Source organism: Caretta caretta, chromosome 11 (assembly GCF_965140235.1).
Source record: "Caretta caretta isolate rCarCar2 chromosome 11, rCarCar1.hap1, whole genome shotgun sequence".
In the NCBI taxonomy this organism is placed as follows: domain Eukaryota; kingdom Metazoa; phylum Chordata; order Testudines; family Cheloniidae; genus Caretta; species Caretta caretta.
This window is the reverse complement of record NC_134216.1, coordinates 59024727-59052262: the sequence shown is the minus strand read 5'-3', so window position 1 is coordinate 59052262 and position 27536 is coordinate 59024727. Positions and strand designations below refer to the sequence as shown.

The following is a 27536-nucleotide window of genomic DNA, read 5'->3' as shown; positions in this document are numbered from 1 at the left end:
CGTGAGCTACAGCTCACTTAGATGAAGTGAGCTGTAGCTCACGAAAGCTCATGCTCAAATAAATTGGTTAGTCTCTAAGGTGCCACAAGTACTCCTTTTCTTAGATCTAACTAAGTGATTGCAACCCCCTAAACATAAAAATGTCATTAATTGCATTTGCAAAACTGCCAGCACAAAAAGGAAAAGGAAGAGTGGGTTGAAGCTGAGCTGCAAATCAGACCCCTACTGTCACTTTACTTAGTTAAAAGGCATTAAGGCTTCCTAGCAAAATCTGTGAATGTGTTTTATAATGCAAAGTTCCATGCAAAATATCAATGAGAACTAACGGCGATGCAACGGGTTAATGAACTCACCTTTCATCTGTATGCACCTGGGTTTGCAGCTACTGCAGCTTAGGCCATAAACAAATATTAATATGATGGCTTCAAAGTATTTTTATCTGAAAACGTTAAACAATTTTGCATGACTGGCAATGGCAGTCTCTGTTCAACAGAGCTCCTAGGTTGCCACAAAAGGGGTTGTTGATGGTAAGCACTAAGGTGCCTTGCCTGCACAGAGAGGGAGAAGCTGGCATGGCACCCTGCTTTGTGATGCCTGGATTCTAGTACCATGAGGACCTCACTTTGTGTGTCCTGAAATTCATTCTAAACCTGTGGCTAAGCATAATGAGTGCCCCACTTACTGTTTGCCACCATCTATTTGTAAGTGGCTACTCTGAATTATAATCCTGAATGAGGTTATATGGTACTCTCTGATAGAGAGCTAAAAAGAAAAAAAAAGAGAATGATCGGACATGTAGATAACACAATATGTTGGGGGAGAGACAACACAGCTTTTGTAAAGGGAAATCATGCTTCACTAATCTATTAGAATTCTTTGAGGGTGTCATTAAATGTGGACAAAGGTGATCCAGTGGATATAGTGTACCTGGACTTTCAGAAAGCCTTTGTCTAGGCCTCTCTCCAAAGGCCCTTCAGCAAAGTAAGCAGTCAGGGGATAAGAGGGACTGTCCTCTCATAGATCATTAACTGGTTAAAAGATAGGAAACAAAGGGTAGGAATAAATGATCAGTTTTCACAGTGGAGAGAGGTAAACAGCAGCCCAAGGATCTGTACTGGGGCCAGTGCTGTTAACGTATTCATAAATTATCTGGAAAAAGGGGGTAAACAGTGGGGTGGCAAAGTTTGCAGATGATACAGAAGTACTCAAGATAGTTAAGTCCAAAGCAGACTGTGAAGAGTTACAAAGGGATCTCACAAAACTGAGTGTCTGGGCAAGAAAATGGCAGATGAAATTCAATGTTGATAAATGCAAAGTAATGCACATTGGAAAACATAATCCCAACTATTCATACAAAATGATGGGGTCTAAACTAATTGTTACCATTCAAGAAAGAGATCTTGGAGTCATTGTGGCTAGTTCTCTGAAAACATCTGCTTAATGTGCAGAAGCAGTCGAAAAAGCGAACAGAATGCTAGGAATAATTAAGAAAGGGATAGATAATAGAACAGAAAATATCATAATGCCACTATATAAATATACAGTGCACCCACAAGTTGAATAGTGTGTGCAGTTCTAGTTGCCCCATCTCAAAAATGATATATTAGGATTGGGAAAAGTACAGAGAAGGGCAACAAAAACGATCAGGGGCATGGACCAGCTTCCACACGAGGGGAGATTAAAAAGACTGGGACTGTTCAGCTTTGAAAAGAGAGATATGCTAGAGGTCTATAAAAGCATGAATGGTGTACAGGAAGTGTTATTTACCCATTCACAGTACACAAGAATCCATATGTCACCCAATGAAATTAATAGGCAGAAGGTTTAAAACAAACATGAGGAAGTACTACTTCACACAAAAACATAGTCAGCCTTTGGAACTCGTTGCCAGAGGATGTTGTGAAGGCCAAAAGTTTAACTAGGTTAAAAAAATAATTAGATAAATTTATAGCTATTAGCCAAGATGGTCAGGGATACACCACCATGTTCTCTGGATGTCCCTAAATCTCTGACTGCCAGAAGCTGGAACTGGATGACAGGATGATGATTGCCCTGTTCTGTTCATTCCCCCTGAAGCATCAGGCACCGGTCAGTGCCAGAAGACAGGATACTGTGTTGGATGGACCCATTCTTACATTTTTATGTAATCCATTACCACAGGAAATCGCTGTGGCCAAGAACATAACAAGATTTAAAAAGGGATTGGCTATCAAGAACATCCACTATTACCGCAATGACAAATATTTTGCAACGGGTATGAAACCTCACATTTTAAGGCTAAAATCAATCTCTGCCATTAGAGAACAGGATGATACCTAGGCAGGGCACAGATTATCCCCCATCTACCTAATATGGCGTCTTTATACCTTTCTCTGAAGCATCTGGTGCTAGCCACTGTCACAGACAGTACACTGGCCTATATGGGCCGTGAGTGTGATCTAGTCCGATACTTCCTGTGTTCTTTCACTGAGCCAAAGTGTGTTCAATTTCAGAAGAAAGGTGACCTGCTCTGTCTTTGCTATTTAGATGGATTGGACGATTATTGCCATATAAACATTTAACTTTATGCGTGGGATCATCTTCCCTAGGCCTGTATACAAATACAATTTTAGACAAACAGAATAATTAGAAGAGAAAAAAGACCAGAACTGCAAAATTCAGCTTTTTTACTTTCAAAACATTGTGAATTTATCAACAAGTAGTTTCTAACTTTAAGCTTATTTTCCATACAGCAAAGCCATTGAGCAACCATCAGACGGTATCTACTTTCAGTCACTACTGACCTGGGCTGCAACATAGATATGAAAAGTTTAATAGCCTATTTGCAGTTTCATGAGACATCAAGTCCCTAGGCTTTCCTTGTGTTTACTCCCCTGCTTTTTCCTAGCAGACCTGCAGCAGTTGCAGGTATGCCCCTCTAAAGAATACATAGTACAGGACTGGGTCCTGGATTTAGAGGATGTCTATCCTATTAAATATTTTCATTTCCATTCCCATCTGGGAGGTAAGGTGGACCTTGTTTTCAAATGATCTAAAATACGTGGGGATTTACAATGGAAGGTGATCTGCCACTGTACATTGCTTGGTGCAGATTCATTTGTTTTGTCAAATCACAGAGTCTCGTCTTGCTATAGTCTGAAAACAACAGAAAGGCAATAGTTGGCACAGTAACTTATGTACAGTACCCACCTATTGTACACAGTACCACTGAAGACTCTGGGACTAATTCTGTTCACACTTATGCCACTGTAAAAGAGATGTAACTCTACTGAAGTCAAAGTACAGTGCTGGAAGTGTGAGCAGTAGTAAGACCACTGATTACTATCGTAAACAGCAGAGACTGCTGAATAAATTAATGCTATGAGGTTGTACTTTCAAGATTGAGTTTCCTATGCATTCTAGGATTTGATGTTATAATAAGACTGTTTGTCTTTGTTCTTACCCTAATGTATTAAATTACAAGATATAGAACTCCAGTAGCAAGCACCAGGAACTAGAGTCTCTGCTCAAAATAAAGGCCAGTGTTCACTTCTTGAGTTCCCACCACTTTTGCTGTCAGAATTTATGCAGTAGCCCCTTGATCACGGAGAGTCTGCTTGCACAGGGAATAAAATGCCACAAGCTACACACAATCCTTCTCCTCCCAGGGGAGGGACATGGTGCAGGCTGAGACAGCTCAAGAAGTGGGTGAAGCTAACTACAGACCAGGCATGACCAGGGGACATGAGAGAGGCACTGTTTTGGCATTGCTTTTAAACTGTCTCACTCCATTAGTGTGGCTCCCCATAGAATAGAGATCAACTCACTTTTACGCCCTTGACACAGCAGTGCCTCCAAGAGCATAGGGTATTGGTAGGGCACTAGATATTAACAGAAATCCATATCTGATATACTTGGAAAAGCCTTAGGGCCAAATGATCATTTCAGTTATTTGGATGCAACCCCATTAGCTGCACCCACATAGGTGAAAGCAGAATTTCACCTTTACTCTTGGTTATTTTTATTACATTTATTTTATCCTTGCTCATGAGTGATCCCTTAGTTAGACCTTTCATTCCCTGACTCAAGACACTATTTGAGCACATTGGACTGTGTGCCTGCTCCTGCTCCTCATGAAGGAACAGGAAATACTACCAATGACTTCAATGGGAGCTGAAGCAATCCCCATGAGATACCATAACAGATCCCTCGCAGAATATCATCACATTTATATTGTTATATATCTGTAGGGCCAACTCCTTCAGATGTGCGCACAAGACCTCCATTTGAGTCACTGAGCATTACACTTATCCCTCTGAGGACAGAATATGGCCAGTAAGTTTTGTTATACACTATATGGATTATTTTGGGAGAACTTTAATGAATTCTATCGGTGGGATTTTCAAAAGTGTTCAATATTGGCCTGACTCTGCTCCCACTGAGGTCAATAGGGCAGATTTAGGCCAAAGTAAAGGACCTTTCAACTCCCACCCTGTATGTCGGTTTATTTTATTATTAGGAAATATGACTGGGCCTGTGTGTCTCAATATATGCTTTTTTTTTAGCATTTTAAGGTCTGAGAGGTGTGACTTACTGACACTGTATCTTTTCTGATTAAAGACAAATGATATACACAAACAGGATTTAAACAAAGTTTCTCTGAGATGTTTGTGGCCTGCATGAGCCCCTTTTTGCCCAGGATTTGCAGAGGTCTTTCCCACACTGATTTACCTACCAGTTGTGTAATTCAGCAAAGGCAGCTTTGATTTTCTTCACTGAATTATCCACTTCCTCTTTGATCATCATGCGGTATCTAGTTAAAGAAACAGTGCAACGTTGCAAATCTTTTACGGACTTTTCAATGTTTGGACCTAAAAAACAAACAAACAAAACAAAACAAAAATTGTACAAAAGTGAACAACCACATCGCTATCTAATCTGGTGGGGAAAAAAATCTCAAAGTGCTTCTTGTAATGAATGGTTAGAGTGAAATTCTAGCCCTACCTAAGATATTGAAAGTTTTGTCATTGACTTAATAAGGTCCCAGTTTCACCCTTAACATTTCTATGGTGCTTCCACTTCTAAGAACATTAGACAAAATTCACCCCATTCCAGCCCCTGGATCAAAGCTAGGACAAACACTAGTTTTAGACACTGACAACACATTCTAAAATTCCTAAATGACTCTTTCTTTGTGAACAAGCACTTCAAATAGACTATGGATACTCCTGCCCACGTTAGTTACACTGAGCCTGATTCTGGCCTCACTCATACTGGAGTAGCTTCATTAACTTCAGCAAAATTACCTTTGATTTATAGGAGATCAGAATCAGACCCACTAAACCTATGAACCCCTCAGAATGATGAGGAGAGTGAAAAAACCCACACACTGGTCTTCTGTAAAGAGCAATATTCCCTGGTATCCCATTCCCAATACATTGTCTCTCCTCCTCATGTCAGCTCTTGATGCAGTCCTCCTATGATGCACTGCAAATCTGATCACCTTCCTGAACAACAACTGATGAATTGTAATAGGAAAAGAAATCAGTTTTACCTTTTTTCTTGATTGAATCATCTGGCTTTGTTTCAAGATGGGCTGCAGGGACAGATGCTTTAACTGTGGACATTTTTGACTTCGGCCTGCCTACATTACTGTGTGGTTGAACTGATGACTGAAAAGTATCTTGCTGTTCTGTTCCACTTACAGACTTTAGGTTTAAATCTACAGATATTTTCTTGTGTTCCAGGTTTTTGTCTGAAAGAGAACATCAAATAGTGAGTAGGGAGTTACTCCGATTCATTGTTATTGGATCAGAATGTTTCTACATTGGTAAAATGAAGTTCTGTTTCAGCAGTGTGCATTCTACAGAAAACCTGAAAGACTGACAGAACAGAATTACAATGGCTTTGTGATTAAAAACCAATTTGAGCAGATTTTTGTGTTTCACCAGTCTAAAAAAATGATAAAGAGATTTGACTTTTCTATGCTGAAATGGTACAAATATCTTACTCCATAAGCTGAGTACTTCATTCATTTTAATCTTTTGTCAAATATCATAGACAGGGGTAAGACTACATAAGACCAGATTATGTGAGAAACAGACCCCAAAATATTTGAAGTATGAATGTGTGGTGTGCAGAATGCTGTGATCATTTTATTTGTTTATAGAGGATTAGAAGGTATACTGAAGAAGATAAAGAATTAAACATACACAAAAATAGCTAAGTTAGAAAAATCTGTAGGTGTCTGTGGAAACAAGAAATATCAGGCCGTCAGAGTCCTAATTATGCAGAATGTAAATGCAAATTTTCACCTTCTCAGTTCAGATGTAGCAGTCTGTATACTGGAGTAGGAGCCAAGAACTCAGCGCTTATATGACTACCTTTAACCTTCTGCAAGCCTTAATAGGTAGTTAAAGAAACCAGTCTAGCAGCTAAAGCTGCAGACAGGAAGTCAGCACTCCGGGATTCTATTCCCATATCTGTACCCACTTGTTTTGTGACATTGGGCACATTGTTTGTAAAGGGCTTTGATATTCTTTGTTTAAATGCAAAATTACTATTATTGAACTTAATTAACTGTTTTGGACATTCATGAAGAAAAATGACAAATCAAAAAAGCCTTTCCTCTTAAACAAACCCACCTTGACCAGTAGTTATATTTTAAAAATAGTTTCTACCATTTACATATATCATCTGTTATTTACCTTGGCATCTTGTTTGAAATGTCAAATATTCTACAGTGGAACACCAGAGTTATGAACACCAGAGTTACGAACTGACCAGTCAATCACACACATCAGTTGGACCCGGAAGTACGCAATCAGACAGCAGAAGAGACAAAAAAAAAAAAAAAAGCAAATACAGTACAGTACTGTGTTACACGTAAACTACTAAAAAAATAAAGGGAAAGCAGCATTTTTCTTCTGCATAGCAAAGTTTCAAAACTATATTAAGTCAATGTTCAGTTGTAAACTTTTGAAAGAACAACCATAATATTTTGTTCAGAGTTATGAACATTTCTGAGTTACAAACAATCTCCATCCTTGAGGTGTTCATATCTCTGAGGTTCTACTGTACTTTGAAGCCCAGTAGTAAGAGATCGACATAGCTTAGCAAACAACATCTAAACATGTTGCAAGAAGACTTTCAAGTTCGATTGAGAAAATTCGGGAAAATTAAAGTAGTTTGGGGAAGTCTGCATCAAATCCCCACAGAACTGTGCCAGCTCAGCAGCACTTACAACAAAGATTAGGGATCTGTGACTCTAACAAACATCTAAATGAAAAATCAATGAATTGTGTAATAAGAGATAACAGAGTAATTTTTGTGGCATTCTGTATTTCATGAGGGCTTGGAACACTAACACTCTAGTCTAAGATGTGAGCTCTGGTGTATTGATGGTTAAGCCTTTATCAGACCTGCTAGTAACGGAACCTGCTCACAGAAACTCTCCAGCTGTGCCACAGACCATGGAATGTGTTTTATCTTTTTATAACACCTTGACATTCAAAACCTTTAAAAAAAATTGCCTTGACAGAATCGTTTGCTGAGGAAAAGCTCTCTTGAGATGTGAACAGGTAGTTTGGGGGAGTTAGCACAATCGCCCTACGTGAAGAACAGCTGAGAAAAGTGGGACTCAAAATGGAATGTGCGTATCCAGCCTCACAAAATCATAGAAATGTAGGGCTGTCCTCTAGTCCAGCCCCCTGTGCCAAGCCAGGCCCAGGCAGGTTTCAGCTAAGTCCCAAAACCACAATAATGGGGCAATATGGCACTTTAAATGTTTCAGCCTGATTTAAGTTTAGTATTAAATTATAGTGCCTAAGCGAGGTTACATGAGCTGATAGTTAGCTATTTTTAGGATATTATTTTAAACAGTGGCGGTTTCAGAGTAACTGTTAACACCTTTGTCCTTGGAAACAATGCCACAGGATCTTTAATTGTGTGTGATCTAGAACTGGGTTTAGCTCTCACAGGAAAGATGGCACCTGCAGCAGCACAGTGCCCCTAGTACCATGCTGGGTTTTATCTGACAGTTTATTTCTAAGTACTGTCTTGACATGACCATATTTAAACTGTGAGTTTTTACAAGATCATAGGAAAAGGTGGTATGGCTGCAGAAAGATATCACTGAAAGCACCATGGTAGAGAAAGATCATTCATTAAATCGACACATTCGGCAAGGTGCAATTAGTGTTTATTGGGCAAAGCCTTTTCTAAAAAGAGAAATAACAGTTGCTTAATGTACAGTACCAGTTATAACTGTTCCCAGGTGTGTCTCAACTGCAATGGGATTCCCTATCCCCGCTCTGGTAAATGGTTGAATCAGAAGTATTTTAAATACACAAGGCCAAATTGTGGCTGGATGTAAATGGAGAAAGGGCACAGATGGGCCACCTAGCATCCTGGTGCCTGAACACAGCGGGTGAAAACTACTGGGAAGTGTTAGCCACCAAATACGTTTGAGGGAGACACTGCTCTGTGATGGGGCAGCCCCCAAGGTCTCAGAGCAGCAGGAACAGAGCAGTGATCAATAATGATTTGACAGGAGACACAGATCCTGGGACTCACAAAAGTCACTATGTGCTGCCAGAGTGACAAAAAGTGACCTTAGAGCTGCCCTGGTATGAGGGAATTCTGTGTAAAGCTGACAACAGACCTTCCTGGGCCACCTGCTAGCAGGTGTGTATCAGGGCTGGCAGGGGGTAGGAAGATGGCAGATTCAGGGTAGGGAGCACATTTGATGGAAGCCGTAAGGCAGGGGTTCTCAAACTGGCGGTCAGGACCCCTTGGGGGTCACGAGCTGTCAGCCTCCTCCCCAAACCTTGCTTTGCCTCCAGGATTTATAATGGTGTAAAATATATTTAAAAGTGTTTTAAACTTATAAGTGGGGGGGAGGGGGGAGGGGGTGTCACACTCAGGGGCTTACTATGTGAAAGGGGTCACCAATACAGAAGTTTGAGAACCACTGCCATAAGGCATTCCTGGCTGACAGAAAGGTCCCCAGGGGACCATGTGGCACAACCAGCAGCAGGCCAGTGGCTACTCTAACTTGCTTGGGAATTGGTTGGGCCCCTGACTGTGCTCATGACTGAAGGAAGCGTAACAGTAACTGACAACTATCTTTGCTTCCCCCACCTCAGCTGCCTCAAGCAGGTACTTGGGACAGCTGAGAACTTCTGAGCCTCAGATGTACGCTCCAGGAGTAATGCTGTGAAGCAGCCAATGGCGAGGACATATCCAGACCCTCAATGACCAGCTACAGAAGCTGATCCAGTCTCAATCCCTCAATTCCTCTAGCAGGTCAATGAAGGCCAGGACCCAATTAATCATTGCTGATTATATAGCATGTGAAATGGAAACATTAAGACAATACAGAGTAACAGGAGAGTGCTGCGGGTTTATGTTCATAATGTTTAGTGGCCAGCCAGGTAAGAAACAAGTAAGCTGGACTTCACTCTAAACCATCTCTTAGCTTTATAATCTGCAGACTGTTATCTCACAACTCTCAATTAAACAAAAGTTTCGTAAAGAAACAACCAAAAAAAGGTACTTCAACTAAAGAGAAATGGACTGTGTCCAACGGTAACAGCATTACCACTAGGTGAGCAAATGTCAGGTAAAGACAGTGGTCAACGGGTTACCCTCCACCATAACAGGTAGGATAGTAGAATGTGTTGTGAGGGGAGACAACCAGCTTTGCTGCATTCTCCCTTCTGGTCCCAGAAACCCCTCTGTGTGTTGAGGATTTCATGGCTCAGGGAGCTAAGTCCAGGAAGGGGAGGCAGGGGAGCTAATGCTGCAGCCTCACCCACCTCATGCTGAAGGGAGCCTAAAGAGCTGTAAGGAGACATATGAATCTGGAGCAGAAGCCAATGTCCTTATTAGATCATGAGCATCTGATGGTTGCGGAAGGGAACTTCCACAAGCCCTGCCTAGACCCAAGCCTCTGACAGGATGATCAGAGGAAACTCCATGAATAGGAACAGGGAGTGTATCCTAGTCCCTACGTCAGAAAACCTACATAGGCGCACTGGCCTCTGGCCTAAAAGTGTGGTCCACAAAGTCACACCAGGCTTGTCATTGCCTAAGTTCATTCATTCAAATGATAATTTTTGGGCTCGAATAGCTGGAAATACATTTAAAATGCCCGCTCTCCTGAAACTGACCCTGGACCCATTGTCCAGGAAACCAAATAAATGGACCTCTCAGAGCAGAGCTCAGAACTGATAGAATTAATAAATGTCTGATGGAAAAGGAGTGCAAGAACACTGGAAAACACAGAAGCAAGTGGAAAAAAAACCGCAAGGACAAACAAAACAAAGGAGATTATAATACAAAGGGAACATTTGAAACCAAGATGCTTAGAAATGCTGGACTGAATTCTAAACTGTTTTCCAGCTCTTTAATGCAAGCCATGTATCTCGATCAGAAGCCACAAGGGTATGGCAGCTGACCTCGAAGGGATCCTACTCAACATTTTGATGTGTACCATTCCTTTAACTTCTACATGTTTAGCAATATGTATATATATTGCTTCTTTAACTGTAACAAGGCTGCTACTGCACTTTTCTGTAGAATCAACATAGGGCTTTTATTTCCTCATGCTCAAGTTGAAAGTGAACTAAAGGAGAAACTCTTTCCACCACCATTTCAGAATGTTGCCAGGAAGATATTTTCCTAAATTTGAATGTTGCAGTGACATAGCAGAATTAAGCAAGTATCTGCTTCTGCTGCAGAAAATTTGCAATTATACTTTTGTTTATTAAATAATTAATACTATTTGGTATGGTTAATACTTTCATATATATTAACAAGTAAAATTACAGTAGAATTGTGAAACCAATGTCATTAATTGCTATTGCCAGACAGAAGGATCTTACATCTTTTTACATGTTTTTATTTTATACGTATAAAATTTTTGTTTGCATCAACTGAAAGAGATGGAAAAAACACCTAACCCTCTGGCCACACACACAATGTCCCAAATAATATAGGCACTCTCCTCAAAGCACACAGCTACCTTGCACTCACAACCACCGTTTTTTTGAAAATTTCATGGAAACTTAAGTCCCATTTAGGCATGTGTATCTGTATTCACGCACCTCGCCAACTTTGAAAATTCCAGCCTTGATGACACCTCCAAAACAGTTACTGATGCAGCTTGAAGTATTTGTAGCCATTACCAGATATTGCAGAGAAAATAATATGACATGAATATTTATAGACTGCAGAATAAATGATAATTATACTCAGATATGGAAATTTGGAACTTCTTAGTCGTAACACATTTCTAGCTATATGAATTGAGAACATTTTTTGCTGAAATGTAAGAACATTACTGCACCTTACTCATGCATCTTTTTTTCAAGCCAGAGTTCCTTGCTCTGCTATTCTGTTTTGCTGGAATTTGTATCTAGCTGGCCAGAGGTTGGCACCACCACCAAAGTATTCTGTAAGTAGCACAGAATCAGTTTCAGGACAGCTATACATTTGGCATAAATCTTTAAAGTTTTGTTTGAGTAGCATGTTTGTAATCATGAACAAAGTGACTTCAAGGAAAGCTCCTTTAATGCAATGCAACTTTTATATATTACTTAAGATTTAGCAACAACAACAACAATAGTGGCATTGATCTAGGCCCTTCAGAAGTTTTGAAATGCTAGGAGTTGAAAAATGTAACAGCAAGAAGTACAATTAAAAATAAACATGAACTTTATGGAAGGATATGGAAGGAAGGCAAAGGCATGTAGGCTTTCACTGAATATCCTCCCTAAAAGGGTAAGGTTCGTTTTCACTGATGTTACAAAAAACCAAACAAACCTCATTTCAAAAGAGCCCCGGGGAGGCAGACTGCAGCTTTCATCACTGCCTCCAGGAGTTCCAGAGACACCATGCAAATCCCGGTTGAACAGCATGTATTCAGAGAAGCTGCCAGATTGAATCTCCAAGCAGCAGGGCCAGAGGATGGTCCCAGAGAAGTCACTGGGAGTTTTGCAGCTATTCACCTAGATAGGGACTACAGTATGTAAATAAAAGCTGTGACTAAGCAATAAGGGAATCATCCGACATTCCATGAATCCTTAAAGCCAGAGTCACTTTGGGCTGTTTTGTGGGGCCTTGTCACTGCTGTCTGTCTCTCATACATTCAACTGCCTGGTGATGGGGCACGTTCAACTAGTCTAATTAGACTTTAGTCCTTTTTTCTCTTGAGATAAGGACATTTAGATCTTGATCTTGCAAAGAGAATTGTTCCCATGTGGGGTCCTCTTGTTTGGTTCTCCTTGTAAATTAGGGCCTATTTTGCCCAAACACAGCTGTCTGCTTGATTTTTAAAATTAAATTTTACATTACTTCAGTAAAGGTGCCAAGTTCTTTGTGCATGTTGGCTTGGCCCAGGCATGGCTATAAAGCTACCTTCTGCAGAGCACACTAACCTGTGATTTCTGGATGTGCTTGCACCACCTCCTCGAATCCACAGCTTTTGTTCTCATGAGAAATGACTTCTGATTTCTCATTGGCAGAGTCACTGGAAGAGTTATCCTTGTCACATCCATTCAGATGGCAGCCATATATCTCTTGGGGCTCTAGGGAAACCTTTTCAGGTCTATCATTCTTCTCTTTCGTATCTTTATTGCCTTGATACTGTTTAGATTTGCTTCTTTTTCTTTTATTATTCTAAATTGAGAAATATTTCAAGGACAGAAACATTACTCAGCATAGGTCAGACTAACTCAAAATATGAGCAATAAATTGTTCATTCTCTTCAGTTCTGAAAAAAGCCTCACAAGCTACAATCACTGTAATGATATTTACAGACCATGGTGTACTGTGATATGCTTTATCTGTTCAACTGAATATATCCATTGTTTGAAACAAAAATAAAATGAAATATCAGCAGAAGTTAGAGTCCTATACCACGTTTATTTTTTCACTGCCTGGAACGTTTGCATTTTTAAACCATGATAGCATCCTAGTACAAGAAGCTTCTTTTCAAGCACCTGCTTTGAACTGTGCTGCTTCCACAAAAGTTTGCAATCACACTGGCTGAGCAATTCATAACTGTCAAAAGCAAAAATACTGACCTCATAATGTGACTAATTCCTTGTGGAGCATGTTCAGTGAGTATGTATACAATGGCATTTTGTTGTTTGCTTTAAATAAACAAAACCCGTAGAACTCATTCTGGCAGGTGCCCACTGGAGAATTCATGGCCACAGGTAATCTGTGATGGAACCCTTAGAGAACCAATCTGGTGGTGAGGGTCAGTCCTAGACATCTGGGGCATGATCTACATGATCCTGACGTGGTAATTATCCTTATACATTGCCCCAACACAGATTATTCGTACTCCTGGCAGCCATAGCCTATCTTGTGTGGTTATTGGAGATTCTGCAGGGGGCTGCTACTGGCCAGAATATACGTATATATTAAAGCTTCTTGTGCAGTATATGGGTACTATTTTGGTGAACCATTCTGTGTATTTCTAGAGTTTGGTTCCCATGTGTGTACCCTGCTGACCTGGAAACCCTACCTGAACAGCAATCTGGAGAGATAACAGAGGTGAATTAGAAAATAAGGTGAACATTTACTTTGAAGCCTTTTGAATACAGATGTGGATCAAATCATTTATTATGTTAGCAAATTAGCACAAGATTTGGCAACAATGATTGCTGCTATACTCTACTACAGAACGCTGATAAATGGTGTTAATGTTTTAACTCTCAAGAGTGAGTCCTTACCTTCTTTTTCCCTGTCATATTCCATTCTTTTAGTACCTGAACTGCACTACCTACAGTAGGAAAAGATAAAAATACTTCAAGAAATGTTCAGCTGTGATAAAGAATAACTGTGCTCAGTCTCCTAGGTAGGTGATGTTTCTTATGTTTCCATTTGTTTTTGAAAGTGTTTCACATGTTGGTGAAACAATTTATCTGCTGTATTTCATTTTTTGTTCCTTGATGTCATATTTATTTGATTTACAGTTCATGCATAGTTTTATTATTTGCATCAACCTGTCTCCCTATCATATAACTTGTATTTTTTCATCATTCTATTTTGGAGATGGGAAAAAATTTCTTAGAAATTCTCTAAATTAGACAAAGTTATGGTAGGAAAACAGTGACACAAACTTGTATATGGTGAGTATCTCTATATAATGTATCTGTAATCTTCTGGTTTGAAATCTCTTATGCTTCACATTAGACTATAACATGCACGCTGCTTAGCATATGTGCTCTTTGTGGCCCTGAATCAGCAAAGCACTTAAACAGGTGTTTAATTTTAAGCACCTGCTTAAGTCCCATTGAAACCATATGCTTAAGTGCTTTGCTCATGTGTTTTAAATTAAGGATGAATTGCGGCCAAAGGTACCAAGGTAGCCTAGTACATTACTAACAGTACTTACCTCTCTAAGACAGCCTAGCTGGTTAGCTGGTGGAGGATTATTTAAAAAGAAAAATATTTAAAAACTTAACATTTTACTCCAATATCTCCTGTAAAATATCTGTCATATTCAGAAGACATGATGGTGAAATAAAAAGGCTTTATTGGCACTCTTAGGATGATCTGCCTAATTCACTCATCAAAATCATGGTCATCCAAACATATGTCAATGAACTTTTTATAACACACCACACAATTATGTGCTTTCTATGTATACTCTGGACAAACCTTAAAAAAAAAAAAACAATGTATAGGTGGAAAAGGCCTTTCAGTTCATCTAACACATATCCTTGTAGATGTAGGATTGGTTCTTAATGTATACAGACTAGTACTGGGCACAATCTAATTTTACATGACTCAAGCAATGTCACACACATTAAATTAATCCATCATGTCCGTGGTAGATTGTATGACTGGGTAAAAATAAGTGTCATTAGAAATTAAAAACATTTATTTGCTTTATTTCTTTGGATTTCCAAAACGACACCTCCTCAGCACTCTAGATGCCTCTGACAATTATTTAAAACAATGTTTCCCAAACTTGAGAACCTTGGGAGGCTGCTTGTTCAGGGAAAGCCCCTGGCGGGCTGGGACGGTTTGTTTACCTGCCGCGTCCACAGGTTCGGCCGATTACAGCCCCCACTGGCTGCAGTTCCCCGCTCCAAGCCAATGGGGGCTGTGGGAAGCGGCACGGGCTGAGGGACGTACCAGCCGCTGCTTCGCACAGCCCCCATTGGCCTGCAGAGGCGAACAGCAGTCAGTGGGAGCTGCAATCGGCTGAACCTGCGGACGCGGCAGGTAAACAAACCGGCCCAGCCCGCCAGGGGCTTTCCCTGAACAAGTGGCATCCCAAGTTTGGGAAACACTGATTTAAAACATAATAGGTCCACATAAATAAAATAAACAGCAACCTCTCAATGTAGAATACTGAATAACCATGAAGCACAGAAATAAAATAAATTCCCTACTTTCCCCAGGCCACACGTCAACTAGGAAAAATTGTAGCTAGTAAAAATTAAAAAAATTTTATAATTAGATTTAATTCATTCACTCAGATCCATGTTGGGGCAGATATAGACTCTGATTTCCTGTACCCGCTAAATATATCAAAATCCAACTGTTGTCAATGGCAGTGATAAATCGAGAGTAGGATGCCTGTATCGAGATGCACCATATGGATCTGATGGAAGAATTTTGATGCATGTGTTTATAGTTTTTGTGTTTACATTTGCTTTCTGTATCTTGGTATATAATTTCTGGCCCAGGCTGACTGATGCTTCTTGGACCAAATATTTTAGACAGTTATTCTAAAACAGAAATAAATATTTATATCCCTACATCTATAAATATGTCCTTTTAAAACAACATGTATATAAAGTGTGTAACACAGTGGGATACTCATAATGTCTCTATGGGTTATATTGAAATGAGGCTAGATAGACCACCCAGCTGCTGCTGTTTGTTTTTGAATATGCCTAGGCCTTTTGAAACCAGTAAACATACAGTAACTCTTAAAGCAGTCCTAACACCCTGAGGTTTGACAGGATTTCCTACTGCTCCACTAAGCATAGTAAAAATTGTTTTTTACAAATCAAAGGACTTAAATGAGAACTCAAATATATTAGTGTTACATTTTTACAAGGAGTGTTATTTAAATACAAATGACTTCATTTATCATTAGAGATGGTCAAGCTGTAAAATTTGGAATGCTCCAAAGTTTCACGGGAGACTTGGTTCAGCCCATTATAAAGGTAAAGACTATTAGCAAAATTCAAATCTATGTTTAAATTTCAGTACACACACACACACAAAGTTCAGGGGATCTTGGCATTTGCTTCAGAAACATCCTTGCTTTTTATCATTGGTAACCTTCTTCTGATATATTGACTTTTATGCTTTCATTCACTTTATATTTAGAGACATTGTAGCTTTTCAAACCACACATTTTATCTTCTTTATTGGTCAATGTTTAGAAGCAATCTCTGAAAGGCTGAAATAGGATATGAAAAACAGAATTATTTCCACGTATTGCAGTAACACCAAAGGATCCTGTCAGCGTCAGGGCCCAAACACACAATAAAAGACTGTTCCTTCCCCAAAGATATTATTGCAATCAATCTATCCATCCTATTTATTTATATGTCTCCCATTACCATAGTACCTGAGCACCTCACAATCTTTAACGTATTTATGCTCACAACACCACTGTGAGGTAGGGAAATGTTACTATCCCCATTTCACAGATGGGGAACTGAAACCCAGAGATACTAATTGACTTGAACAGCATCATAGAGGAAGTGGTGGAGTATGGAATTGATTGTGGGCTCCTGAGTCACACGTTAGTGTCCTAACCACTGGACCATCCTTTCTCTCTAATTTAAGACAAGATGAGACAAATGAATGTAGCAAACAAGAGAGGCAAGGAGGGGAAGGAGAATGCGTGTAATATATATGGACTGTATGTACCTAAATTAATCATTCAAAAAAAATTTAAAATATAAATAAGTAAATAATTACCAGCGATCCCTACTGGCCTTCACCCTAGCTACTACTGGGCGGCAATTTCCTGTAAGTGTCGGGGTGGAAGTGGATTTTGAGGAGGGATTTAAAGGAAGGGAGGGAAATGACTTTAAAGAATAGATTGAGGAGGAAATCCCACACATAAAGAAAGATGTGGCAGAAAATGGAAAGACAGGGGGAAATAAATAATTAGGCAGTTCAGGCTGGCAACACTGGTGGAGTGAAGATGAAAATGACTAGCAATTAACAGAAAATGTACAGACAAGCAGTCATTTCAACAGAATTACAGCCCACATTTCAGGCAACTAAAAAGTATTTAATGTTAATTCTTCATGCTTTAGTGAGATATGTACAGTATACTCACCATCCATAAAAGCTTGAACTGCCTTGTCTACATTGTTATCAAATTGCTGTAACACCAGAACTATTTCATTATTGCTTTTGTTAGGAACAATTGATCGAACTGCACTGATCTGGGGAAAAAAAGAGGAAAATATGCAGTTTTAGCATATTCCTGTAGATGAAATAAAGTCATTCAGAAAAAAAATGCACATGTATCTGAATTGCTTGCAGTTTTGTAATAGGTTATTTGTACAAAGTAACACTATACATCTTCTGAACCACTGGTGCAACCAACATATGCAATTGCTTCTAGTGATTAGAACTGGTAGTCAGGACTCCTGGGGCCAAATCCTGCTGTCAGTTACATCTGGTGTAAATCTGGAGTAACTCCATTGATAGAATTTGGTTTCTATTCCTGGACATACCATTTGGATGCCTTGTCTACACTACAAATGCTTTGCTGGTATAGCTATAGCAGTACAGCTGCACTAGTGGAGATCCCTAGTGTAGACATAGCACATGCCAACAGGTGTCCTTCTGCCAGTGTAGAAACATCACATTTCTGAATGACGTTAGCTATGCTGACAGAAGCCCTCTTCTGTTGGCATACTTGCATCTACACAAAGGGATTTGCCCGTATAGCTTTGTCGGCTGGGGGCATTGTTTTTTTACACTCCTAACATAGCTATGTCAACAAAACTTTGTAGTAAAGAACTGGACTGACACTGTGTGACTTTGAACAAGTCACACAGTTTCTCTGTCCTCTGGTTTACCCATTTATAAAATGAGTTTAAAATACAGACCTACCTTGCATAGGGGCGTGGCAAAGGTCTGTTAAGTCACATTTGTAATGTGCATTGGGATCCTTGGATGGTTGCAAAGTATTCTAATTAATATAAAAAGTCATATGCTAAAACGAAGAGAATGTATAAAGCTTGTCCTCTGATTTGTCACTCATAATAAATGCAGTCTTGAGAGCAAAGATTTGAAAACTTTTAGTATTAAATATCTTACTATTGGTATTTGAAACAATGACATGGTGGGCCAAATACATCCCTGCTGCACTCTACTGAAGTCAATGGAACCCTCAACCTATGTAAAGTGGTATTACTCCATTGACTTCAGGTCCAATTTACACTAAGAATCTCTTCTATTGGATTTTGAATACAATATTTCCACTGGAAACCATCTTGATGTTTTAATCTCTTATTTCCACACAACATAGCTGAAAGCAAATAAAAATTATGTCGAACACATTGCATATGTCTCTTCTTTATGCTACTCAAGCTTTATTGGGCATTTAAATATAAAAACTCAGAAAAACAAACTAACGTAGGCCACTGGCAGCACTTTCAGAAAGAGAGGGATCAGCTCCAAAAAAATCTGATTGTTCCTGTCAAGGTTCCTCCCCCACTCTGAACTCTAGGGTACAGAGGTGGGGACCTGCATGAAAAACCTCCTAAGCTTATCTTTACCAGCTTAGGTCAAAACTTCCCCAAGATACAAAATATTCCACCCGTTGTCCTTGGACTGGCCGCTACCACCACCAAACTAATACTGGTTACTGGGGAAGAGCTGTTTGGACGCGTCTTTCCCCCCAAAATACTTCCCAAAACCCTGCACCCCACTTCCTGGACAAGGTTTGGTAAAAAGCCTCACCAATTTGCCTAGGTGACTACAGACCCAGACCCTTGGATCTGAAGAACAATGAACAATCCTCCCAACACTTGCACCCCCCCTTTCCTGGGAAATGTTGGATAAAAAGCCTCACCAATTTGCATAGGTGACCACAGACCCAAACCCTTGGATCTGAGAACAATGAAAAAGCATTCAGTTTTCTTACAAGAAGACTTTTAATAAAAATAGAAGTAAACAGAAATAAAGAAATCCCCCCTGTAAAATCAGGATGGTAGATATCTTACAGGGTAATTAGATTCAAAAACATAGAGAACCCCTCTAGGCAAAACCTTAAGTTACAAAAAAAATTCACAGACAGAAATAGTTATTCTATTCAGCACAATTCTTTTCTCAGCCATTTAAAGAAATCATAATCTAACACATACCTAGCTAGATTACTTACTAAAAGTTCTAAGACTCCATTCCTGGTCTATCCCCGACAAAGAAGACGACAGACAGACAGACCCTTTGTTTCTCTCCCTCCTCCCAGCTTTTGAAAGTATCTTGACTCCTCATTGGTCATTTTGGTCAGGTGCCAGCGAGGTTACCTTTAGCTTCTTAACCCTTTACAGGTGAGAGGAGCTTTCCCCTGGCCAGGAGGGATTTCAAAGGGGTTTACCCTTCCCTTTATATTTATGACAGTTCCCAATCAGTTTTCTGAGCTATTTTATTGAGAAATCCTGCATTCATTGATTATTGCCTTATTGCAGCATAAGCATTATCTGACACTCATTACTAGCCTGCCCTCTAGGGGAATGAATCTTAGATCTGTTTACACCTTCTTTTTGGATTAGTAACTAAAAGCACATGCTGTTGCATGGGTGTAATTGGTAAAATCATGTCTGTAAAAAAAAGCCAAAAATGGAGAGCTCTCTCTTGTTTCCATGCGCTGTGTTGTCGTAAGCAATGATGCTGTTTATACATGTTCCCCAAGGTTTGTGTACAGAGCTGCAACCTTGCCGGAGGCATGACCACCTCTATTATGTAGCTTCCCACCTTCTCTGATCAACTGTCACATTCCAACTGCCACAGAACCTTTGGACTTCAACATTCCATCGGAATCATCAGTGATGATTCAAGCTGGTGATATTCTGCCCCCAAAATGCTCTCAGCCATGCTTGTAGTTGTTTCCATCACTGCACACGGACCCAACAGATATTCTAGGCTTATAAGTGATACACAGAGTGACAATCGCATCTGTTAGGTCTCAGCACTCTGTCACACTCCTCCCCCTACCCAAGAGCATTTTTTTCCCCTCATACCCTCCCCTTGTTGTAGGAAGCACTTGACTCTCTACATTCCTGTTTGTCCCAGGGAAGTCTTGTAGGATCCCCTTTCTGGGTCCTTCCATCCTTGACCCACAGAAATCACAAGGAATGTCCCCATAATTTGGTCTCAGTCCACGGATCTTCACACCATTGTACAACTTGTAGGCCCACGTGCCTCATTTCCTTCCCCTCTGTCTTGGGGTCAGCCCTGTTGTTGATCCCACTCCTTCCCCAAAGCTTCTGGTTCTCCAAGTCCCATGAACTGACCCTGAGCTCCTCCCCATGCCCTTTCTGAGGTGCAGGATCTCAGGACTGTCCAACTTTTGGAAGCTTGGGCTGCTCTTCTCCCCTGAGCCTCGTTCTATCTTTTCCTTTTTCTCACCCTTTCCCCATGAGGTGGTTCTATTCTCCTCCTCTCTTGTATTGTTCCATCTAGGGTGGTCCAATTCTATCAACTCGGTTAAAAAAAAAAGGATCCACTTGTTTATTAGTCTCTTCTTCTGTACTAATGAGTACTACATAAGAAGTCATGTTGTATGTGCCACTTTCCCTCATCTTACAGAGTTATGAAGAGGGTCAATGCACTGGGTGGGGGGGAAGGTAGGTGATCCCTATAGTGTGGTATTAAAACCTGCTATTTCCCTTCTCTCACTTGTGTTCCTCAGCCTGCCAAAATAATAGCTGATCATGTCCATTCTAAAGAACACAGCCCATGTCACTGCCAAAGCAGCAGCAGCACCACCTGCTACACTGGGAACACTGGGTTGCTACCAGAGCAGGAAGACAGCTCGCCCGGGCTGAGCCAGGCCAGACTCTCCCTCCTGGGACCATACCCCTAGACTTGGCACATGGCCCCAGCATCCCATCCCCCTCTCAGGGGGACCATATGGGGCAGCAGTCCCCAGCCAACTTCCCAGGAGAGAAGAGAGCCAAGCTGGGCTCCCCTACCCACCCTGGACCCTGCATATGGTGTCAGTAGTCTATCTACCACCCTGGGATAATAGCCTTTTCCTGATGCCAGCTAATGTAGTTAGTCCTGTAGCTCAAGTGGTAAAGTCTATGCTGAAGCTTCAGGGTACAATGATCCATGATGGGCTTTTACAGCTATACATACTGAAATTTGAGTTTCATCTTTTTCTTTAAAAAACCCCTAGGAAATTAAAGACAAAAACACTATGCTGCAAGAACAATATTCAGGTTGCAAAGTAATGCACTCAAAAGTTAGGAAATGCCAAATTTAGAGTTGCCCCATCATCTTAATTTGGCCTCCATGTGCATATGCATTACGCTAGTCTTTAATTACATGATCACTTGCTTTTTTTTCATAGAACCCAGTGTCTCATACACTGCACAGCATGGAAGCACCAGGGTTGCATGGGCAGCCAGAAATCTGGCATTTCTTAACTTTTGAATGCTTGGCTTCACAACCTACATTGTTTTTTAACAGATTTTGTACATAATAATGATGTTTGGGTTACAATTTTCACAATGATCTGCTTAAAGCAATTTAAGAATCCCACTCTCATCTGGGTATGATTTGATTCAGCTGCTGTACCACTCATACCTTTATGTTAATGAAGACAGCACTGTGTGAATTTTTTGGGGGAAAGAAATGCTCTTCGCAGTCTAATACTCTTGCATCACTGACATTCCATAATTTAGTTGTCATTTTTACGATCTGTTTTCTGTCAGCAAGCAGATGTGTCTCAAGTGTGACCACATTCTCATTGGATTATAATAGACTGGGTCAACTCAAGAGTTTTAAATTGAAACAAAACACTTTCATGCCTGGCGCTGGGATCTTGTCCTATGACATACATGTGTAGCAAGGGACAGAATAGTTTGAAACTATTTTTTATATGATTTCACATCAATAAGCATAGTAAATTAATTTTATTATACTTGTCACTGAAACACAGGATAAAAATTGGTACAAGAAATTGGAAATAGTTTGTTTCATAAGCACTGAAATAGCATTAATACCTGAGAGTCTGCAAAAACAAACATTTACAGTTAGTCTATATTAATGCTGGTACGTCCTTGTTTTATTTGAGAGAACTCAGAATATTTTCCTATTCAACAGAACCCAACCATAAGATGAAAAAATATTAAAAGTAAGACTAACAGAAAGTCAAATATTTGTAATGACTCCATGAATCACCACAGAATCATAGATATGTAGAGCTGGAATGGACCTTGCTCATACAGTCCATGCTCATGCAGGACCATGTGAACCTAGACAATCTCTGACAGGTGTTTGTCTAACCTGTTTGTAAAAACTCCAATGACAGGGGTTCCACAACCTTCCTTGGAGGCCTGTTCCAGTCCTTAACTATCTTTATAATTAGAAAGTTTTTCCTAACACCTAACCTAAATCTCTCTGGCTGTAGATTAAGCCTATTACTTATTGTCCTATCTGCAGTGGACATGGAAAACAATTGATCACTATCCTCTTTATAATGGTCCTTAACATACCGAACAAAACCACTGCACTACAAGAACATTATTCAGGTTGCAAAGTAAAGCACTCATAAGTTAGGAAATGCCAAATTTACAGTCGACCCTGCTATCTTAATTTGGCACCTTTGTGCTTATGCACTATTCAGCAGTCTTTAATTTCATAATCATCTGTCTTTATCTGGTCTAGATGTAAGGACTTCAAATATTTTTAATGATTCCATGTCATCATGTGGTTGCAGAACAGGCAGTCTAGGGCATTAAAGGGTTAGTTAACAAACTTGCTGAACCATTGACAATTAACATGTTCCATCTTGGCAGATGAGATCAGCTGGGATGCTCTCGCTGACAGTAGCTACATTTGTACTTTTGGGGCCTAGACACAGAGCAGGTTTCCACATTGGTTTGAAGGAGCCTGAGTTTGCGCACCTTGAGATTATGCTGCAAGAGCTAACTACTCTGTGTTTCAGTTTAAACCACTCCCCTAAAAACAATCAAAACATAAAATACAAACCCCGAGTCCTACAAGTGAATGCACACAGACAGACCCCTGAATCCATACACAGTCCCATTTAAGACCCTGATTCAGCAAAGCACTTAACCGCATGCTTACCTGTAAGCAAGTGTTTAAGTCCTGTTGGTTTAAGTGCTTTGTTGTATAGACTTAAATACATGCTCAGAGTTAAGCATGTTTATATACGTTGTTGACTTTGGGCTTTAAGCATGTGCTTAACTTTAGACATGTGCTTAAGTCACACTGAAGTCAATGAGACTGAAGCACATGTTTAAAGGTTTTACAGAATCAGGGACCAAGTAAATGATGGTCCATGAAGGCACAGGGGTTTGTGCACACTAAGTAATATGCAGAACTGAACCCTAATTCAGGGATTACTGGGGATGTGCCAACAACCAGCAAAGAGCAGATGTGGCAACAAAATTCAGAAAAGGGGGAAAATGTTAGCAAGACCCTTCAAGGTAGCTAATTTCTACCCCAGTTTTATAAAGAACAAATCTTGTCAGACAAATTTAATTGTTTTTCATAGGATTTTTTTTAAATATGGGAAATCCTTCTGAAGACAATCCTGAATCAACTGAAAGAATAGTAAACTGATTTATTTTAAAGTAGGTACAGAACAACTGTTAACTTTGATGAGTGAGACATGCCCACAAAGGGCTGGAGGACACTGAAAATTTGGCCATACATGGCTTCTGTCCACCTAAGAACCTCATGGAAACAAGATGCATTTCTCATAAGGCTATCCCAATAATCCAATCTTGCAAATACATAAATATAGCATAAACTAGCAGTGAAAGCAGTCTAGTAGCAGTAAATGTCCATGTCTCCACCAGAAACCAATGCGGACATTTTCATTTATTCATTTGGATCCTTCGGGTTCCTGTCAAGTCTCGACTGGTCTCCAGGTAACTTTAACAATACTGCTGTTAACAAGCATTAGGCAGTAATTACTGCCTGTTTTCTTCTCTCTTTTCTACCCCCTCCCTCATGGCATCTTCCCCAAAGAGGAAGTTTTTGATGAATAAGTAACATCTCTGGGGTTCACTGAGTTAGTTTATACACTCCTGACAAAATGACAAACTAAACTACTTAGCTGAAAGTTCATACTTCACTGCTGTTGTGAAACCTCTGTACATAGCTGCTACAATTCCCATGAGGAAAGTTACTACTATGGTCAATTAATTTAAAGTGTTCACTTACCATCCTGATATATGCCTGATCTTGATAACTAACAAGCCAGTTAACAACCAACTTTGTTTCAACCCCATTGAACAGTGCTAAAATTAATACTGGATTTTTTTTTTCACTTTAGATATAAAATTAAACTCAATAGATTCTCCTAGATATGAGCTGAACTAATTTTTAAAATATGGGTATCTGAGAGTACAGAGGCATCTGTCTTCCATATTTATTTAATGCCATGCCAGTGACAAGGCTGTGCGGTTCAGACGAACGCCCCAATTTTTGCAGTGGGATCTTCTAGTGTGGACCCCTGCAGAGTTCTATTGGATTCCAGAGTCCAGGCATTTTAGCCATGGTGCAGGATATGATAACACTTTTATAGCAACCATTTTTTAAGGTCACGGATTACTCCTACAAAAGTCAAATTAAACAGAAATGTGCAGGTGCTGCGGCAGCTAGCATCTGACCCTAAAGCAACGTGCACATTTCTCAGGGTAGAGGACTTTTCCAGCAGCTTAAGTATATGAATGAGTTTATCAACAAAAGAAAAGCTTTGATAGCATCCATACTCATTTGACATTTTTCTTCACTCAAAAAAACTGTTCATCACACTCGTGACACTGGATTGTTTGATTCTGGTAAATACTGAGCAAATTCTGCTTCACACAGCAATAGGTCTTCAACAAATATTTTGGGTTTATGATAAAACCAAACATTTGGATGAATGGAATGAAACATTGGGACATTTCAGGTGAAAAAGAAAAGGACTTTCTCAGTAAAACTGGGTTACTCTAAGGATGGAAATCTATATATACACACTTTTTAAAGGCCTGATTCTTCAGCATCATTGAACACAAAGCCTGATCCAAAGCCCACTAACATAACTGAAAGTCTTTTCATTGACTTCAATGACTTTGGATGAAGCCCATTGAAATCAACAGAAGCACATGAAACAGATGCTAAGTTAGGTCTTAAAAAGCCACAGTGAAATATAAAAATGAAAACTGTCTAACTTTTCAAAGGCTGGTTTCACTCTAAACACTTCTCTTACCACTTTCACTTGTGATGAGCTCTCTTCCACCCCTGCCATCTCACAGCCCTTTGTTCACATTCTTGTTACGTTTTAAATACCAGCAAATGTATCTAAATACATTTATTTGTTGTGCTTTATCACACAGACACACCTGTTTGGTACTGTGGATGCCTCTGATATTTTAAATGACAAAACAATCAAAACTAAACTGTGACCAAACCCTCAGAAAAACGTCAGCAAAACTCTACCCTCAACACAACCCCACAAGAGATATTTTGCCTCACCAAAACCTCCATTCCCCAGGAACAATTGCATCCATCTTGCGCTAACCTCTTCAGCTACCGGGAGCAACAGGAAGAAAAGGTGGGCCCTGGAGCATGCCCTGAAGGTTAAATAATCCTGACTATTTCAGATCAAGAACAAAGTGAGTCCCTGTCATGTATAATGGTCCTCTGCAAACTTCCCCTCGATTAAACCCAGCTTGAGCACCTCCACTAACCCATGCTGTGGTAGTACCATATGAACACACTACACATTCAGTTGTACCTTCTGTTCTCATTCCTTCCTGCTCAGGGGGCCCCATCACCCCAGAAACTGAGCGTCTGTTTCTTCAAGAGGGGTTCATTGGCAGTGCACTTTGCTTTAGTGTGAGTGTGAGTATAATAATTCTCCACTAAGGAATTAATATGGAGTTAAAGCAATGAGACAGAGCTGATTTTGGCCCAGTTTGCCCCAAATGTGATTAATTAAATCAGAACAGCTTTGGAATAGCACAACTGCAGCAGTCTTCACTAGCTATGCAAATTTTCATTAGGCTGCCTGGCTTTGCAGGCCAATGCTTACGCAAATCTCTCAGGAAAAAATGTTATACAATAAGATGTGTAACAGACTAAATGTACAAACTATTTTGGCTGAAACAGTAGGAATTATTTACAGAAATATCACAGTGTATCTCAGCAATGGTAACATTCACTCAGAACTCTGAAAATCAGGCCCTGATTATCATCTTTAGGAGCCCATATGTATTTAATAGCCTTACTTTAGGTACCTTGCTTTGAAAATTTTGGTCTTAGTCTTCAAACAACTTGTAAAATGGCAATAAAGATGGTATTTCCTAGAAGAAATTAGTGACTGGTTATGGAGACAGCACTCTTCAGGCGGATAGACACCATTTGGATTAACCATTTTTAAACCCACTACTGCTAAACCTCATGGGTTTTGGACTATATTTTGGTTGTGGGGAATGAAATGTAAAGCATGGAGAGCTTAGCCACAAGCCTGCAAAAAGTTACACACAAGAGTACGTCTGTGTGTGCACATAGTCTCTTTGACTTCATGTGAATTTTCACAGGATCAGGGCTTGGATACATAATATGATCTACCAGAGATGGGGTGGGAAGGAAGAATGGGGAGGGAAATGCACTGCTGTTTAGGTTTTGTAACTATTTTCATAATTTTTTAACATAATTAATGGCAAAGGGTGCCCAAAGCTCAGGATAGGAGATTAAATAAATCATTATTGTTTTAGTTTTCTTCAGTTATGCATAAAATACCCAACAAAAAATAAATATCAGACTCATCACATTTATCCTGCTGCAGTGGGTGTTTATGACTGCTTCTTGCTTGATGAATTTTAGTTTTCTAAGTAGGAAAGGGGTATGACCTTGGGTTTTTTTATTAGATTGCACTAAAGATGTATAATAGTTTCTTATATCCACATCCTCTGGTGCATACAACTGGTGATCCAATTTATTTCTTAAAACTATATTTGTGAATAAAATTAAAATCAAGTCAGCCAGGCAAATTTGTTTTTTCTTTGCTCAGATTTCCAATATCTTATTGAATGACAACCTAGATATGCCTTTGGAATTGTCTGATAGAAACAGCTGAATTTGCTTGGTGTATTTTCAGCAAAATGAGATGTATCATGGCCATCATTTATTTAGTGGGTCATTAAATTTTATCTTCCATAGTAGAAACAAGCAATAAGATGCAACTGCTGTTAACCTAGTTTTCCCTTGGCATGAGGATTTAGTAACAGTGAATGATAACGGAAAAACAGATATAAAAAAGTAACTATTTAATGTAATGTATTGATCCAGTAATTTTCTTG

General features: G+C 39.7%; 1 protein-coding gene across 4 annotated transcripts in view; it reads right to left on the bottom strand.

Annotated features, from left to right (window-relative positions):
- SPATS2L (spermatogenesis associated serine rich 2 like) overlaps positions 1 to 27536 on the bottom strand; it is a 146864-nt gene that overhangs the window by 43592 nt on the left and 75736 nt on the right. For 2 of the 4 annotated variants that reach the window (XM_048868836.2, XM_048868837.2), the window contains 5 exons: positions 17312 to 17420; positions 13725 to 13774; positions 12420 to 12660; positions 5534 to 5734; positions 4715 to 4850 (listed from right to left, as the gene is read on the bottom strand). In XM_048868836.2, the coding sequence (XP_048724793.2) occupies positions 4715 to 4850; positions 5534 to 5734; positions 12420 to 12660; positions 13725 to 13774; positions 17312 to 17420 (737 nt within the window). Of the gene's footprint in view, positions 1 to 4714; positions 4851 to 5533; positions 5735 to 12419; positions 12661 to 13724; positions 13775 to 14389; positions 14416 to 17311; positions 17421 to 27536 lie in introns of those variants that run through there. The other 2 variants (XM_048868838.2, XM_048868839.2) reach the window with 2 other exon arrangements.